The sequence below is a fragment of the Ctenocephalides felis genome, unplaced genomic scaffold, assembly GCF_003426905.1.
Source record: "Ctenocephalides felis isolate EL2017-DRISC unplaced genomic scaffold, ASM342690v1 CF-g0.4_SCAFFOLD_01886, whole genome shotgun sequence".
Taxonomy (NCBI): domain Eukaryota; kingdom Metazoa; phylum Arthropoda; class Insecta; order Siphonaptera; family Pulicidae; genus Ctenocephalides; species Ctenocephalides felis.
Window position 1 is genome coordinate 184755617 of NW_020538040.1, and position 16637 is coordinate 184772253.

The 16637-nt window shown below is 30.7% G+C and overlaps 1 protein-coding gene across 1 annotated transcript; it reads right to left on the bottom strand.

The window, feature by feature from the left end:
• Nucleotides 1-1238: 1238 nt before the first annotated feature.
• LOC113378141 (glutamate receptor ionotropic, kainate 2-like) lies at nt 1239-16337 on the bottom strand. Its single transcript, XM_026618665.1, is given in 22 exon segments — nt 1239-1497; nt 3209-3399; nt 3481-3513; nt 3516-3864; nt 3928-4125; nt 4194-4454; nt 4520-4624; nt 4698-4901; nt 4986-5180; nt 5246-5398; nt 5484-5648; nt 5715-5768; nt 5835-6004; nt 6065-6316; nt 6384-6545; nt 6981-7097; nt 12637-12778; nt 12854-12946; nt 13173-13301; nt 13373-13577; nt 15902-16024; nt 16128-16337. Coding segments are annotated over 22 exon segments (3417 nt in total). The 5' UTR covers nt 16163-16337; the 3' UTR covers nt 1239-1416.
• Between the last annotated feature and the right edge of the window lie 300 nt (nt 16338-16637).

Sequence of the window (16637 nt, forward strand, 5' to 3'; positions counted from 1 at the left end):
GATATATTACTTCAGATCTACACAATGGATCAATCTATTTTCAAAGTAGGGCGCACAAAATATGGATCAGAAAATATACACCATCAAATATATGTAACCAGTTATCGATACCTATTTTTACGTCAGCAAAGACCAACGAAAAAATGATTAAATGTGAGCATGAAAATGTTTTACATAAGTTCAACACCTTTTCGTTCAAAAATACCTTTCATGAAAAACACAAAAGTTGAGCATTTAAAAGTATACTTAAACCTTACCACTCGGCACTGATTCAAAAATATTCTACCAGCAACTTGGCGCTGCATTCTGACGAAAACGTATCTGCTGTAAACATGATATTATTGGGAATGTTATGCAATTTGTTTGATATGAATTTTTAGACATTGGAGAACGTATTATCACAATGAAATCTAAATTTATTTTCTGCAGTATTAGAGTTGTAACTGTTTTTTTTTATCATTCCACAGAAAACTGTAATATATTGTTGCTTATATATCCCTGTTTTTTATGAAAATTTTGCTTTACGAACTATATATAATAAATATATATATAATAATAATATATATAAAAAACTTGCAGGCCGCATTTACAAAGAGGGCGTCCACGTGATCGATTTTTTAATGATTTTTGTACCCGCTCTTGGTGATACGTCGTGATATCTAAAATTAACCCTTGTTCCCCATTAAACATCACGTGTATTTTTAGTAACATAAATTTTTCGAATTTACGAAAAAATTGTGATTTTTTTTTTTGAAAATTCAGGTAAAAGATAAATACACGTGGTATCTTACTAGACCCCCTTTTAAAAATTTTGAAATACCTTAAATATATATTCCAATAAATTTGAAATAAGTTTTGCTGTATGTATTACCTACTGATTTTGTAGTTTAATTATTAACCTAATCGTTTTTATAATTACCGCCCGATACAGGGATCGGCCCCGAGCAAGTCGAACTAAAGGACTTCTACCGCAGTAAATTAATTTCGCTGAAGAAATTATATAGAAGTAATATATTTTAATTAACATCAATATACAATACAATATATTCAACATCAAACATTCCTTTCATCGCAAAATTGTATCACAGTCAAAAACAACACAATACTTATGAGATATTCAGGAGGTCCTTGTTAAAAACGAATAACCCCTCAAAAATCCCTGAAAGTGATGATATTATAAAAATTATTTTTCACTTGCACTGCAAAAGGTTAGCAATGTTTGTTATAATGCACTCCGTTAAAATCGGTATTTGATGATCACAAATTAACACTTTCGTTAATCATAACTTCAGTTTCTTTGGAAGTGGAATCGTCTCTTTTGGTAAGGGAATGATCCCTTTTGGAGACTCCACCGCAACAATCCCTGATGGCGTGGTTTGAGGTGAACGGGACCGCCGGACGCGATCCCGGCTCATGCTAGGGTTGCTTGTTGGCGGTCAGGGAGAATTTTCGCATGTCCACCATCTGAATTAGGTTGCTGTCTTGGAATTGCTTATCCTAAAAGACGAACTCATTGTTGGAAATATCAACAATAATTCATGTCACATAGATCTTTTTGCAACAATTGCAATTAAAACAGTCTTGAGAAACAAAACAGCAAAAAACGAAAGAGAAAATAATGGTGTTCTGATGACAATGGTGCATTTGTCATAATATGTTAGAATTAGATTTATAATATCAGAGCAAAACTATAAAAGCTCGATGCCATAATCCGTCCCATTTTTGTATATACATTTTTATTCCAAGTTATAGTAATTACAACAAAATCATTTTTTTTGCATATCTTCACGTTTTAAAAGTTTTTGAACATTCTAGCATACCTTAGAAATAATGGATGTATGTGTGTACATGTATGTATGTATTTGCGGATTCAAATTTTCATCGACAATTTCGAGAGCACAGATCACCAATTTCATTGATTCAAAAAACATTCTATTCATGTTGATGAAAATACGTGCTGATTAGGTTTTGGCAAAAGCAGGTCCAGCCGTTTCGAAGATACTGAGCACAAAATTGCGAGAAATGGCAATTCAAATTTTGAGAGAACGGAACGTCCGATTTGAATGATTCAATAAACATTTCACTTAATTGAATAAAGATTTGATTAAATTTTTGGAAAAACGGGTCCAGCGATTTCGGAGATCCATAAAAAAAAGTTTTCAAAAATGCCATTTTGTCGTCAAAAATGATCATCTGCCATTTGCACATCAAATTATCAGATATTTTATAAAGATTTTAATAATAAGTACAATCTTTGTTTTCATTTCTATGGGTTCCGTACCAAGATTTGTAATGTTCAAAGTTCACTTATATAGTTCAAATAAATGTTCTCAAGGGTTTCAATTTTGAAAAAAGTTCAGAATTTTCAAAGATTTTCAAAAAAAAATCTATTTTTTCAAAAAAGTAGTTTTTTTTCAAAAATTAAAAAAAAATCAAAATTCTCCAGAAAATCTTTTTTTCAAATTTTATTTATTCTTTCAAAACAATGAAATTTTTCCCCAATAAGCCTATATTGTATCCTTGTTTTTCAATTTCAGAATTTTCAAAGATTAGAAAAAAAATCAAATTTTTCAAAAATCTGAAAAAATCAAAATTCTTCAAAAAAAAATTTGTTTTCAAATGTATCAAAAAAACGATAAAATCTTACCACAATAAGTCAATATTGTATAATTGTTCCTTTATTTAAGAATAAGGAAAAGGTATATTTTTTAAAAACAAAATCTAAATTCTCCAAAAAATCTTTTTTTTTTCAAATATATAAAAAAAACAATGAAATTTTTTCCCAATAAACCAATATTGTATTCTTGTTGTCGATATAAATTTTTCCGTTTAAATAAATATGCATAAAAAAATATTTTTAACACTTTTACCGACACCCTGAAGAGATAATTGTGTTATTAATCAGAAAGTGTGGACTGTGTGCTATTTCAACGAAATAATATGAGGTGATTTGTTAATATTAATTTTGATTTTGATAGAATAATATTTTCTACTCCCAATTAAAATATTGGGATATTATAAAATTGTTCTTTCCAAATAAAGCCTAACGTGGCTTTTGCACAATATGTTGCTGTAAGCTAGTATGCAAAATATAAGAAAAAAATATAAAATGATGTAATCCATTTTAGATAAACCAATTATAAGATAGCTATATTATGTTAATAAAAATAATATTTATACCCATATTGTAAAAAGTTAAATAGCAAACCTTATTTATCCTAGTTGGAGTGTACATTGGAGCTGGACTACAATCAGCACATCCCTTTTTAATAGTAGCAAATGTTTCAATATTTGTAGATGTAGTTTTATAACGTTTTTTATGAGTATTGCAATAAAATTCTATGATAGCAACAACTACGGCGATACTGAGTCCACATACCAAAACTAGGAACAGACCACCTTGAAAAATGTTAAGAAAATATTATAATTATGTATGTACATAGTTTCACCTAAATTACTATAATTTTATACCATATTTACCTAAGTTACTTCCGTCCAAAGGATTTGCTTTGGTTCATACATTTGGTCACAAACATTTTTACTTGGTTCGGTCCACCATTTATCATAAAGCTTTTGTATTTGACCACTTTGACGCAGTTCTGATATCGCATTTGATATTTTATTCTTAAATGGAAATCCGCGAACTGTTGCAATTCCATAATTTTTAGAATCTAAGAGACCTCCAACTTGTTTTAAATAACAATTTCTTCTGATAGTGTAATCAAGCATAGTGGATTCCATTAAGAATGCATAATTTCCTTTCAAAGTTTTCTGAATGCCATCTTCATATGTTGGAACCAGCGATACAGATTTCTTTTCGATCATATTCTGCCACATTTTTTTGTAGATATCAATATTTGAATCCTGAATAAAATGTGTTATTTTGATGAAATAATGAACGTTCTAAATAAGTTTAATTTAATTTACCTTGAAAAAGTTCATTGTCGAACCTCCTTTCAAAGTGCCAAAAGCAATCTCATCTTGATCAGCAAGATCAGCTGCACTTTTTATTGGAGAAATCATATAATCTACGGTTCTAAAGGCGGCAAGGTTAGCTGTATAAGATGATATTATAATGAGTGTGAAAAACCACCACACGGCGCCAATAATTCGTTTTGAAGTCGCCTAAAATTGTATCGTTTATCATAAAAATTCTGGATAAAAATTAATTTATAGTTGTTTTCCTTAAGTACCTTAGGATTTAATCCAGAACCTCGTCTGAGAAGCGTTCCGGTTATAAACCAAAAACTATTATGAACCGTAAACTGATTTTCTACAACATCTGGAGGAACTTGTTGGCACATTTCGGCCTGTATAGATCCATGTGGAGAAAATCTAGCGATGGCATAAAATGTTAGTGAAACGGTTACATATGCAGCTAACATATATAACCAAATCTTAACATCGAAGGGATTCATGAAGCTAAATATGTGTTTCGGCTGATTTTTCGTAGCCTGAAATATGAATAATTACCGTATCAGAACCCATTGCAAATATTAATTTACTCTATATATATTACCTTAAATAAGACGCCAATACCAAAATTCATAAAAGGTTTCGTAAATTCAACAACGTTTTCTCTATTTCTGTCGATGGTAATTGGTGCTACGGCAATATCAGCTTGCTAAAAAAATTATTACTAATATAAATACAGGTTTGATTAATAATAATTAAATACAGATTTATAAATTTCTTACTCTATGAACGAGCTCTCCAACAATTCCATTCCATTGATGAGTTTGAGGATCATAAGAACCGTACATGTTATCTGGAACAAGTCGTATTGTGTAGCGAAATCCTACTTTTCTTGCTATTAATTTCAGCAAATCAATGCAAAACCCCTCATACATCGTATTTCCAGTCATATTGCTTTCTTCTTTCAACATAACGTATGGTTTTTCCTGAGAAAAAAATAATTAATACATTTATAGTTATTCCATCTCACAATTAGTGATTTACAAAATAATAATGATTCTATGCCTCACCAATTTAGTAACAACAACAAATGTTATATTAGCGGCTATTTCATCAGTTTCTGGAAAAATGTGGACGCCAGTTGCAGGTGTCCATTCGCCAACTTTGTGCAACTCTTCTTTTCGCAAGTTCATCAAATCTAATTTGAAATTGTTCCTCTTTCCTTCGTTAAACTCAATTTTACCAGTCAACCCATCGATGCTGGCCTGGAGATCAATTAATTTATTAATTCATTTTATTGTGAGCCGAGATTTAGAATCAAAATACTTACAGAATTAATATAATTGTATAGTGATAGACCTCCATCAAAAGGCTTTTCCAAATCACATGAAAGATTTGTAGGTCTTAAAGCTTGAACCGTATCCATCGCAGTCAAACCCGTTGCAAAAACATGTACTGAATCGTACATTAAGGCAGGTTCCGCCTAAATTAAATCAATTTATATCAATATGAATACACACTCTATATAAAATATATATATATATATAATATATATATACTATACTAACTTGTATTACGCGATTTTTATTCAGAATTGCTTTTCCAATAGGCTGAAATCGCTCCATTTGTTCTAGAGCTTTCATAACACTAGGTGATGTTACATCTACTAATCGAAACGCCGTCATATTAACACCATTGTATTTAAAATCCTCCAAGTCAAAAACTTCAATATCCTAAAAATGAATTGCATATAAACTACTGATTAGGAAACAATATAAACCAATAATAATGAAACTTACATATGTCGTAAACAAATAATGATACCGATCATCGTTCATTTGTAACTGCAAAATCTATAAAAAAGAATAGGAATAGAATAAAACTAAATAAAGTATTATTTAATTTCACTAATAACTTACGGCGCGAAAAAATTTAGAAATGTATTCTGGATTCGTGTCTACCACAAGATTGAATATTTGTTTGCGTTTAATATCCTTTAGAACTTCTCTGTAACTAGCAGGATTAGTTTGAAGGATGTACACATCAGGCTTGGATGCAGAATTTACAAAGTCATGTCGACGAAATAGTCCTAAATTAAATTTCAATAAGTTTACTAACTCAAAATTACCTGGTAATTAATCAGTCTTACCAGTTTCATCTTCGTAAATAACCGCCATTCTAGACCATCCAAGAAAACTTAGTAAATCCTGAAACGCTTGAGCAGTATACCTAGGAGCGGGGTAAAGATTGATAGAAAATTCTTTAGGCACAGGTTCTGCATCTGATCTAGCCTCAATATGAGGTACATCCAGTGCTTCACATATGGACTGAATGTGTGTTCCTAATGTTCCATCAGATGGTCCAAACAAAGCCTGCACTCCTGATTCTAACTGACGACAAACTGAACAAGGAAAAACCAGTGAAAGCAACTTTGAGTCTACAAATTTTTGTTAGTAAAGTCATGATACCTTTTTTAGATGTGCGAAACGAATCATCTCTAGGAACATATTGTATGTCGTATACGATTGTAGTATTGGGTAATAATGTTTTATCCTTATTGATGCGATAAACAGCATATTTAAATGCTAACTCAGAACTGCTGTCTTTTTGATCCTCTGTGAAAACAGCACCTGTTAAATAGAAATCAACAATTATAGTATAAGCAACAACAAATTAAATATTAAATAAAATAAAACATATTCTCTTCATTGATTAATTCTCTAATTAAAGCTACAGTAGGACCATATACCAACATTTTTCAAATCTCATAGATCATTGAGAATTGAAATAAGAAAAATTTTGGTGGCAATTGACCGTTATTTCAAAAACGATAATTTCATTTCATTTGTTACTTGTTAGTTTTAACTAATATGACCGTATATATTTTTTAAAAACCCAGACGAAGACTGTTTATGTTAAAGAACTGAAAAATGATTTAACTCGGATGCCGCCGCTCCGGCAACAAAATAAGTATTAATTCTGCAATTAGCGAGTGGAAAGCGTTAAAACTTTTAGTTTGTTAATTTTAACTTTAGTTTATAATATGAATGATCAAGTTAGCTTACCAATTCGGATAATAGGCGGCAAAGTGGCAATGACCAGTCTAGTGGTGGCAGCGGCGATGAAGAGTATCAGGCGGCCCCTCATGCCAACACGAGGGCGCCCCCACGGACTCCACATTACTAGACACAAAGTATATTCACAATAAAATAAAATAATATTTACAATAAAATAATTTATTACAATTTACACTACCAAAATTTAACGCTAACATTTACCGCTAAGAAGAGTGTTCTGGTCTGGAATTTAAATAAAATGGAATTTTGTTTTTTGTTTATATATTTTGTTTCAAGAATATATTTGAAAAAATATTCAAAAATACATTTACAAAAATATTTTTCAAAATTTAAATTATTTTCGGAGATATAGCTGTTTGACCACAACAATCATCCTCTTGTCTTGAAACTGTCTTTTTCAACAAGATACCCACGATTTCTCAACTTCTACTAGACGGATTTAATTAAAAAATTTACGTCTTCTTCATAGACTTTACTTCAGTATAAACTAGTAAATAAAAAAGTAAAAAAAAACGCTATTTTTAGAAAAAACCTTTTTTTAACTTGTCCGCAGTTCATACGATTGCTACATTATTCTAGATTAGTAAAATATAAATTTTTTTTTCGGTGTATTTTGAAGGCTAAAATAAAATCATGGGTATGGTCAGTTGCCAATTTTTTGCGACCCTCCACTTCATCACCACACAACAGAATACCCACGATTTCTCAACATCTACTAGACGGATTTAATTAAAAAATTTACGTCTTCTTCATAGACTTTACTTCAGTATGAACTACGCTCAACTACAAAATTCATTTTTTTTATTCTTGAAAAAATCGAAGACATAAAAAAAAATCCAAACTACCATTATTTTGCGAAAAAACCTTTTTTAACTTGTCCGCAGTTCATACCATAGCAACATTATCCTAAATAATATAAATATTTTTTTCTTCGGTGTATTTTGAAGGCTAAAATAAAATCATGGGTATGGTTGCCAATTTTTTGGTACCCTTCACTTCATCACTTTCTAGAATTGAAACTTTATGATTATTTTTATTTCATTTTTTTTTTATATTCTCAAAACAATAATTAATAACTTGTAAAAAGAGTATAGCAAAATTATTGTTCGCGTTTTTACGGCCTTTCGAAAATCACATAAAATTGATGCTTTTAGACCAGAATACCCCCTTATGGACCACGTCTGTATAAAAACTTTTTTTAAACAGTAAACATACGTAATAATGCTGCTCACCTCTTCTGTAACTAGTTTTCTTAAATACACATAATAATTCAAAATCATTCATACAACTATAAAATATAATAATCATATATCAAAAGTTAATATGGCAGTGTTGAAGTTGAAATGCATTTTTAAAACTTTTCAGCAATTTTAAACAAGTTATAATGTCATTGTAACACATCACATAAATCTATTTGAAGTTTTTTTACTCCATTATAAATCACTTGAATGATCGAGTAATGCACACAGATCACTGGTCTCATTGATACAATATCAACACAGTTTCAGAAGGCGTAAAGTAGAGTTTAGCACCTTGTTATCGTACGTAATTAGTACACATATGACTTAGCACACTACGTCAACTAATAGGGCTTCTAGTCGGGAAATAAAACAATAATGCATTAATTATAGGAACACATATGAACTGATCGAACTCGATCGGGCACTAACGCCCAAACAGGCTCCCGAGGACGATCGACGCGACGGGCGGCGGGCGGCGGGCGCGACTCACCAACCATGCGTACAGGCGTACAGATGTGTCCCGAGATGCTGTACGGAGCCAGCGTAAACAAAGTTCGAGTGGCGGAAAGCTCTGCAACTCGTAAAAGCTCTACGAAAAAAGTCGGCGTAGCACTTACGGTGAAGACTCGAACGATACTGAATTAAACTAGTGGTGTATGGCATCGTGTCTCAAGGCAAATTGTTGGAACTTACCGTACCGTAACGAAATGATCGAGAAATATTACATGTTTTAAAATAGAATATAAACTAATTTGGAAAGTTGAAATTATTTGTTTAAAGTATATTAGAACAGAATTAAAATAAAAATCTAAATTATTTTCGATATACAAAAATAAATTTTTTTGGAAAAAAAAATTTGAAGCAAATTTTTTTTTTCCAAAATCAATTATTTTGTAAAAACAAGCAGAAAGTTTTCGGAATCATTCAAATCGGACGCTTAGTTCTCTCAAAAACTGCCATTTGTTGCACATTTAGCTCTGTATCTCCGAAACCGCTGGACCTGCCTTTGTCAAAAACTAATCACCCCTTCTCCCCGTCATTACGAATTGATTTTTTTTTGGGATCATTCCAATCGGATGCTCCAATCTCTCAAAAACTCAATTTCTATATTCAGCACTCTTTGCTCCGTATCTCCTAATCGGCTAGACCTGCCTTTGCCAAAAACTAATCAGCACATCTCCCTATCAATAGGAATCGAATGTTTTTTGAACCATTCAAATCGGTTGATCCGTGCGCCCGAAAACGTGGACAAAAAATTGTATCCATACATACATGCACAGTGTCTCACATTCACTCACACACACCCACACACATATTTTTTTCTGATGTATGCCAAAATGTTCAGAAACCTTCAAAACGTCGAGAAATGTTAAAATTTTCAATTTCGATTTTCGGCCCATTACAATAACTTAACCTACGGGAAGTTAAAAATAAGTATTTTTTGATAATTTTGATTTTTTTTTCACTTTCTGAAAATTTGGAACACATTTGAATAATTTGAAAATAAAACGATTTTTTTGATAATTTTGAATTTTTTTACCAAAATTTTGATGTGATTGTAATCGTCCAAAAATCGAAATCGAAATTTTTTACATTTCTTCACGTTTTGAAGGTCTCTGAACATGTTGGCATACCTTAGAAAAAATGAATGTGTGTGTTTATGAATGTATGTATGGATACAATTTTTCGTCCACGTTTTCGGGCGCACGGATCAACCGATTTGAATGGTTTAAAAACATTCGATTCCTATTTATAGCGAGATGTGCTGATTAGTTTTTAGCAAAAGTCGGTCCAGCCGTTTTGGAATTACAGAGCAAAGAGTGCAGAAAATAGAAATCGAGTTTTTGAGAGAACGGAGCATCCGATTCGAATGATCCAAAAGGCATTCAATTTGTAATGATGAGGAGAAGTCGTGATTAGTTTTTGGCAAAGACAGATCTAGCCGTTTCGGAGATACGAAGCAAAATGTGCAAGAAATGGCAGTTTTTGAGGGATATAAGCATTTGATGTGGATGATGTAAAAAACTTTGTGCTTGTGTTGACAAAAAAAATGTTTTTAGGGGAAAAAAATTGTTTTAATTTCCAAAAACAAAGTGGCATTTAATTTGGTACGGGAAGTTCCAGCAATTTGCCTCAAGGCACGATGCCATACACCACTAGTTTTCTTCTTTTTGAAGTTTTGATTGTTTTATAGCGATTGCGCCGTGTATCTAACCGGTTAAACATTTTACTTTGTGGTACAGAACCCATAGAAATCTAAACAAAATTTATACTTATTAAAATCTCTATACAATGTCTTATATATTGATACGATAATGATAGTAATTTTTGACCGCTAAATTGCATTTTTTTTTTTTAACACTAGATCTCCGAAACCATTAGACCTGCCTCATTCAAATAGGACACTCCAATTCCTCAAAAGCTAAATTGCCATTTTTTGCACTTTTTGTCCCGTATTTTCAAAAAGGCTGGGCCTTCATTTGCCAAAAATTAATCAGCAAGTCTTCCCTTCAATAAGAATCGATTGTTTTTTTAATCATTAAAATCGGTTAATCCGTGCTCCAGAAATCGTCGACGAAAACTCGTCAGCACACATACATTACATACATGACACACATACATCATTTTTTTCTAAGGTATGCCAAAATGTTCAGAAACTTTTGAAACGTAAAAATATAAAAGTTATCATTTTATATTTTTTTGCGATTCCTATAACTTACCCTACAAAAAGCTAATAAATAATAACGCAAATATATCAATTTTCAATTACTGCATTGTTAGTAAAAGTTGCAAACTCTCTTTCTAAAAGCCATTCGATAACGCGGACAGGCGCAATGGGTTTCCGTAGCAAAATTACTTTTTAGGGATACGGCATTTTCAAACAACGCACCTAACCAAACCAAAACTTTCGTCAAACTATATACATATATAGTTTGTTTGCAAACACGTGCTACTCAATTCAAAATAAAACGAAGTGTTCTGTTCTCAAAAAAAAAAAATCAAGTATAAGTCTTAAGGCAAGTTGAATAATCGATTTAAGAGGGGTATTCTTGATTAGAGGCATGATTTTATGCGATTTTTGAAAGGCTGTAAAAAGGGCCCACAATATTTTTACTATATATATTTTTTACAATATCGTTTACCTATACGGCCTTTCACAAACCGCATGAAATTCATGTGCCTAGACCAGAATACTACCTTGCCAAACAACTAATCAACAAAATTACCAACGGATATACTTCGAACGGTTTTCTAAATTTTTAAATTGGCTCAGGATTTTTGCGAAAAATTTTGAACTTTTCTTCTAATTGTAAAGAAACAGCTCACCCGAACATCGTGAAAAACTAAATAACGAGAGTCCTTATCGAGTTTCATATAAGGACTTTAATTCGTGAAATCGGTTCAGCTGTTTTTTAGAAAACTTCGAGGAAAGGTCAAATTTCGACTCATACACACAAACTTTTTCCACTTTTCGTCTTAAAAGATTCAGATTGACTTGAAACGTCGAGAAAACACAGAATTAGCAAAAACGAATTTCACCTTTGGAAAGTAAAAAAAAAAATCCCACATAATAAGAGCATTTAATAGGAAAAGGGAGTTAATAGAAAATCAGTAAGAAGTCTACTCCTACTATTTAAGTTAAAAAACTAAAATCAAATCAATAAAAAGTCACATCAAATAAAAATAAGACTTAATAATATAAAAATCTTAAAATTAGATGACACATAATAATATCTGAAATACCCAATGTAAAGGTAAATCAAGTACTATATGTGCTCCCAGAAAATCTTAAATTAAAAATAAAAATAAGTTTTAGAATGAACAAAATCCAAAAACCTGAAAAAAGCTGAAAAAAGAATAGATAATGATACACATAGAAAAGATTATAGAAATAGATAAATGTAAGGTTTATGTATTTTATGTAATATAGTATAAAGAATATATTTTATATTGTACACAATTAATATTAATTTGTTTTACAGTTGCTTTCTCATGATGTGTGATACCTGCAAAGCTTATATTGTATATAAAACATACAGAAATGTTCTTTCATTAACATGAACCACTGGTATAATACATGCATATAAATATATTAATGAAAGTTTATAAAATACAGTAATCGATGTACATAATATGAAATAATATTCACCAAATCATTCAATATGACATCATGAAAATAACAATTATAAATATATTACATCAGGGCAACGGACCTATTTTGTAAATTCATACAAGTGAAAAATGATGGACTAGATCAATATAACAACATACAATTTATTTGCAGCACGAAAGCATACTTCAATGATATATCGCATTCTAAAGTAATTAACTTTCATCTACATTATGTTCGTTTTCGTTATCAATGAATTCTATATGAGTAAATGGAAAATGACCAGATCTACCATTTATTTCACCTCTCCATTGTCCATTGATATTCATCTCGGTTACAGTTATAATATCACCCACTTCTAATTTTAAAGCTGTCTTATCATAAGCATTGGGCACTCTCGCTTGTTTCACACGAGCATAAGCAGGTAATTTCCGCTAGAAAGATTTAACAATCCTCATCAGTTACTTATAAATAGATAACAAAAAATATGCAATATATTTTAATCATACATTCACATTTGATTTTTTCATAGCATCATTGCTATTTGATACACTGCCACCTGAACCAGGTCTATGGATTGTGTTGAATTGGTTTTCATCATACTGAAAGTAAAAATCATTAAATTTGAAATTCCATATTGCATAATTATCAACTGAAGATAAAATATTTGGAAGTACTGACTTCAAAGTGGAAAACTTTATTATTGTAACAGACCTTGATTTCTTTGCATATTATCAACATTTTTTGTGCAATGATTTAATTAAAACAAAATTGAAATGTAAATACTGAATCAATCTTATTCCTGGTAATGTATGTATTATCACTAACCGGTTGGATGTAAGGAACAGGAATAGAACCAGTTTTCCCAACATTATTTCTAGCTGTCCACCATTGATCCTCATCTTTCTTAATTATATGCAAAATCTCACCCTTTTTAAATGGAAGATCTTCATTGTCCTACAATCAATAACTAATCAGTACATTCTGATGACACCAATATCAAAACAATCAAAAGTAATTGTACATACATTTCCATCAAAATCAAATTTGGCTATAACTTTTTCCACCTTCCGAGGCGCTGGTCGTATTAATGGTGTAGTGTCCAAATAATGGACTTTATAAAACTCTAATAGCTTCGGTAAATCTTTGAAGAGCTGATCACCAATTCTATACAAGATTTGATTATCTTCTTGTATTTTATTTATTATGTAATGACTAACTTTGCTGTCCTCCCTGATGAAAAAAACAAAATCAGGAAATAAGGTAGTGATATAAGAAAACATTAGAATGTTGTGGTATTGAATTCTCAAACTTGATTGAACATACATAAATGTTTTCCTACATAAAATGTTGCACAATAATAAAACAGATAAGTCAAAAATACACAGATCTATTATTTTTATAAGTAATACCCTGTTTACGGCAACAGGATTATAATACTGTTATTTCCAACAAAGGGCTACCTAAATGAAGACATGATATCAAATCTCATAACATCAAAGCATTGAAGGATTCTCCATTGTATGTGTATTTCGATATTGTTTGTTATCTTCAAAAATTGTCAACCAATTTTAATTTAATATAATAAAATCCTGTATCAAATAAACCCAAAAATAAATTAAAATCTTAATACATGAATAATGGGGTCACAAAAAGATAGACAGAAAATTGGATTTTTAATAAAAATGAAGACAAAACATTTTATGCAAAAATAAGTAATATAAATAAATATGCAGATTAAAACTAATTCAGTAAGATGATTTAGTCTATTCTGTGGTTTCTAACTTTTTGGTAAAAAGTACATACAAATATTGTTTGTTTTATAAAAATGTGTAAGTTGTAGCATAAAAAAGTATTCGATTTGTGGTCCCCAATATAGTTGAAAAGACCTAATTATCTGACTATTGAAAAATTTGGCGATATTTTGAAACTGTTATAGTATTTCTAGATGCTAAAGATTTAACCCTAGAATGGTATTGTGCATAACAAGTGATTTTTGAAGTAAAACTTTTTTAGGCGCGACTAGTGTGTAAATCTGTGATAATGCAACGGAAATTGCGTTACGCCCGAACTGTTCGTCATTCGCTCTCGATGAAATCATTTCTTTACTGGTTGATTGTGATTAGTCGTCGTGTCGCGTGAATAGATTTCTGTCGTTGTATGCGTACCAATATCAACAAGGAAATCGGCATAGATAACTAACATTTTAAGGTTACATCATAGTACAAATCTGATTTAATAAAAAAAATCCTGAACCAGAAGAGTATTTTACCCCGTTCACCGTAAATAATCATAATGAAAATAATAAAACAAATAAAACATTTGTGCCATGTACTAAACGTAAGTTTATTGAAATAAATTCTATATTATTCATAGTTTCTATAAATCTTTAAAATGGAAAATATTTTTTAGGCAAGACAGATATTACAGCTGCTCAAAGAATGAGATTATATCGCGAACGAAAAAGTAAAAAAAATACAAGCAGTCAATAAATTATTATATAAATGTGTATAATGGTTAACACTGATAAAAGTGTGCATCACGAGTGTTACCATATTACTAATAAAAAACATTATTCAAAATTGTTATATGATGTATTTATTTATAATTTAAATGCCATTCTATATGACAACAAAAAAGTTTTACTTCAATCGCGTGTAAACCTCGCACGCGCTCTCTTTTTTTTATCCGTCTTTTGTCATTGTATACTTTGTAGAACTATGGTTAAGTAACAAATAGTCTTTGAAGTTTTTCAAAATTTCCATAACAAAAGTACCATCACCATTCATTCTTGTCCACATGTACACCTTGGAGGTGTGCAGATACTGTTCTAGGGTCAATAGTTGTGGAATAGTGATCCTTAATAAAAAAAAAGATGTGGACTGGACATCATTAGGCGGGATATGTAAGATTAAACCTTACAAAATTTACCTACTTTACTTTATTAAACTATTCACTTACATTATTTTTTTATTATTATTTTAACCATGTATACAGGTAACATGTATTTTTACTTCAAATATTTAAAAATAAACTTTAGTACAGTTATCAAAAAAATGATATCGGGTAAATAGGGGATCCGTGGTAAAGCCAAAGGGGTCATTAAACATTTTAAGTGGATAAAGAATCTATCACACCCAGCCTTGGTTTTGAATTCCCATTAGAATTTGGATCCGTTTGAACAAATTATGCGATAATTTCAATGACAGTAGTAAAAAATCTATTTGCAAACATTGTTGAAAGTTCTTTTTACTGTGCTTCGAATTCACTACTATCAATATTTTTGTTTTCTTCTTGCTCAGATGATAATTAGAAAGACTAGATGCTTTTTCTTGAACTATTTCTACAACATCTTTCACTTTTACCACTTCTAAACCGGTCTTCGCAAATTCCACTAATTTTTCTAAAATTTCCTAATTTTGGGCGCTAAACCGAAACAGCGCAAAACAAATAAGCGTTAAACGGGGTATTACTGCATATGTACTAAATAAATTCCATACTTTTATATCACATAAGTTCCCTGAAATGCATGCAAATTTTATATGATTAATATTTACCTCACACATAACACATAGTCCCCATGTATGGTTGCACTGTCTCTAACTAAAAACACTCCACCTTGATTTTCACTCATTAATAAATCAGTGGCATCCTGTCTAGACATTGATCCAAAGTACCAGCTGGATGTTGGAGACACAAAAACATTAATATTTCACCACAATATTTTGCAAATGTAATGCATTTGCAAAATCCATGCAATTATGTCAGCTATATTGAAGTTACCTGGAGCGATCATTCTGATCGAAAGTTAAGGCCATTATTGGATTCTATTTGAATTTCGATATAAATAAATAGTCACATTACGCCAACACAAGTATCCCTTCACCATTAAAACAATATTTAATAAAACTACTAAACAGCTAGGAGCGACTCATAATTAAAACTTAAGTTTATTATATACTATTTGAACATCGATTCAATAAAAAATGCATAGTGCAGAGGAAAATTCATCATAAAATTGTTTAATTAACGCATAAAATTAAATAATTTCACATGAAAATTGTTGAGAAAAGTCACAAAACCATCAGCCTAGAATAAGCTCTGCCTAATTAAAACAATATTCTGCAAGAGTGGAAACTTTGAAACAAACATCATGCAGGTGAATGTGACGCCATCTCTAACTAACAATAACAAATAACAATAAGCAAATATGGCGCTCGATTTATGACGACATTATTTTTAGAACACAAAATGATAATAGAAACAGAAAGAGAATGTTTATAAATTAGTAAA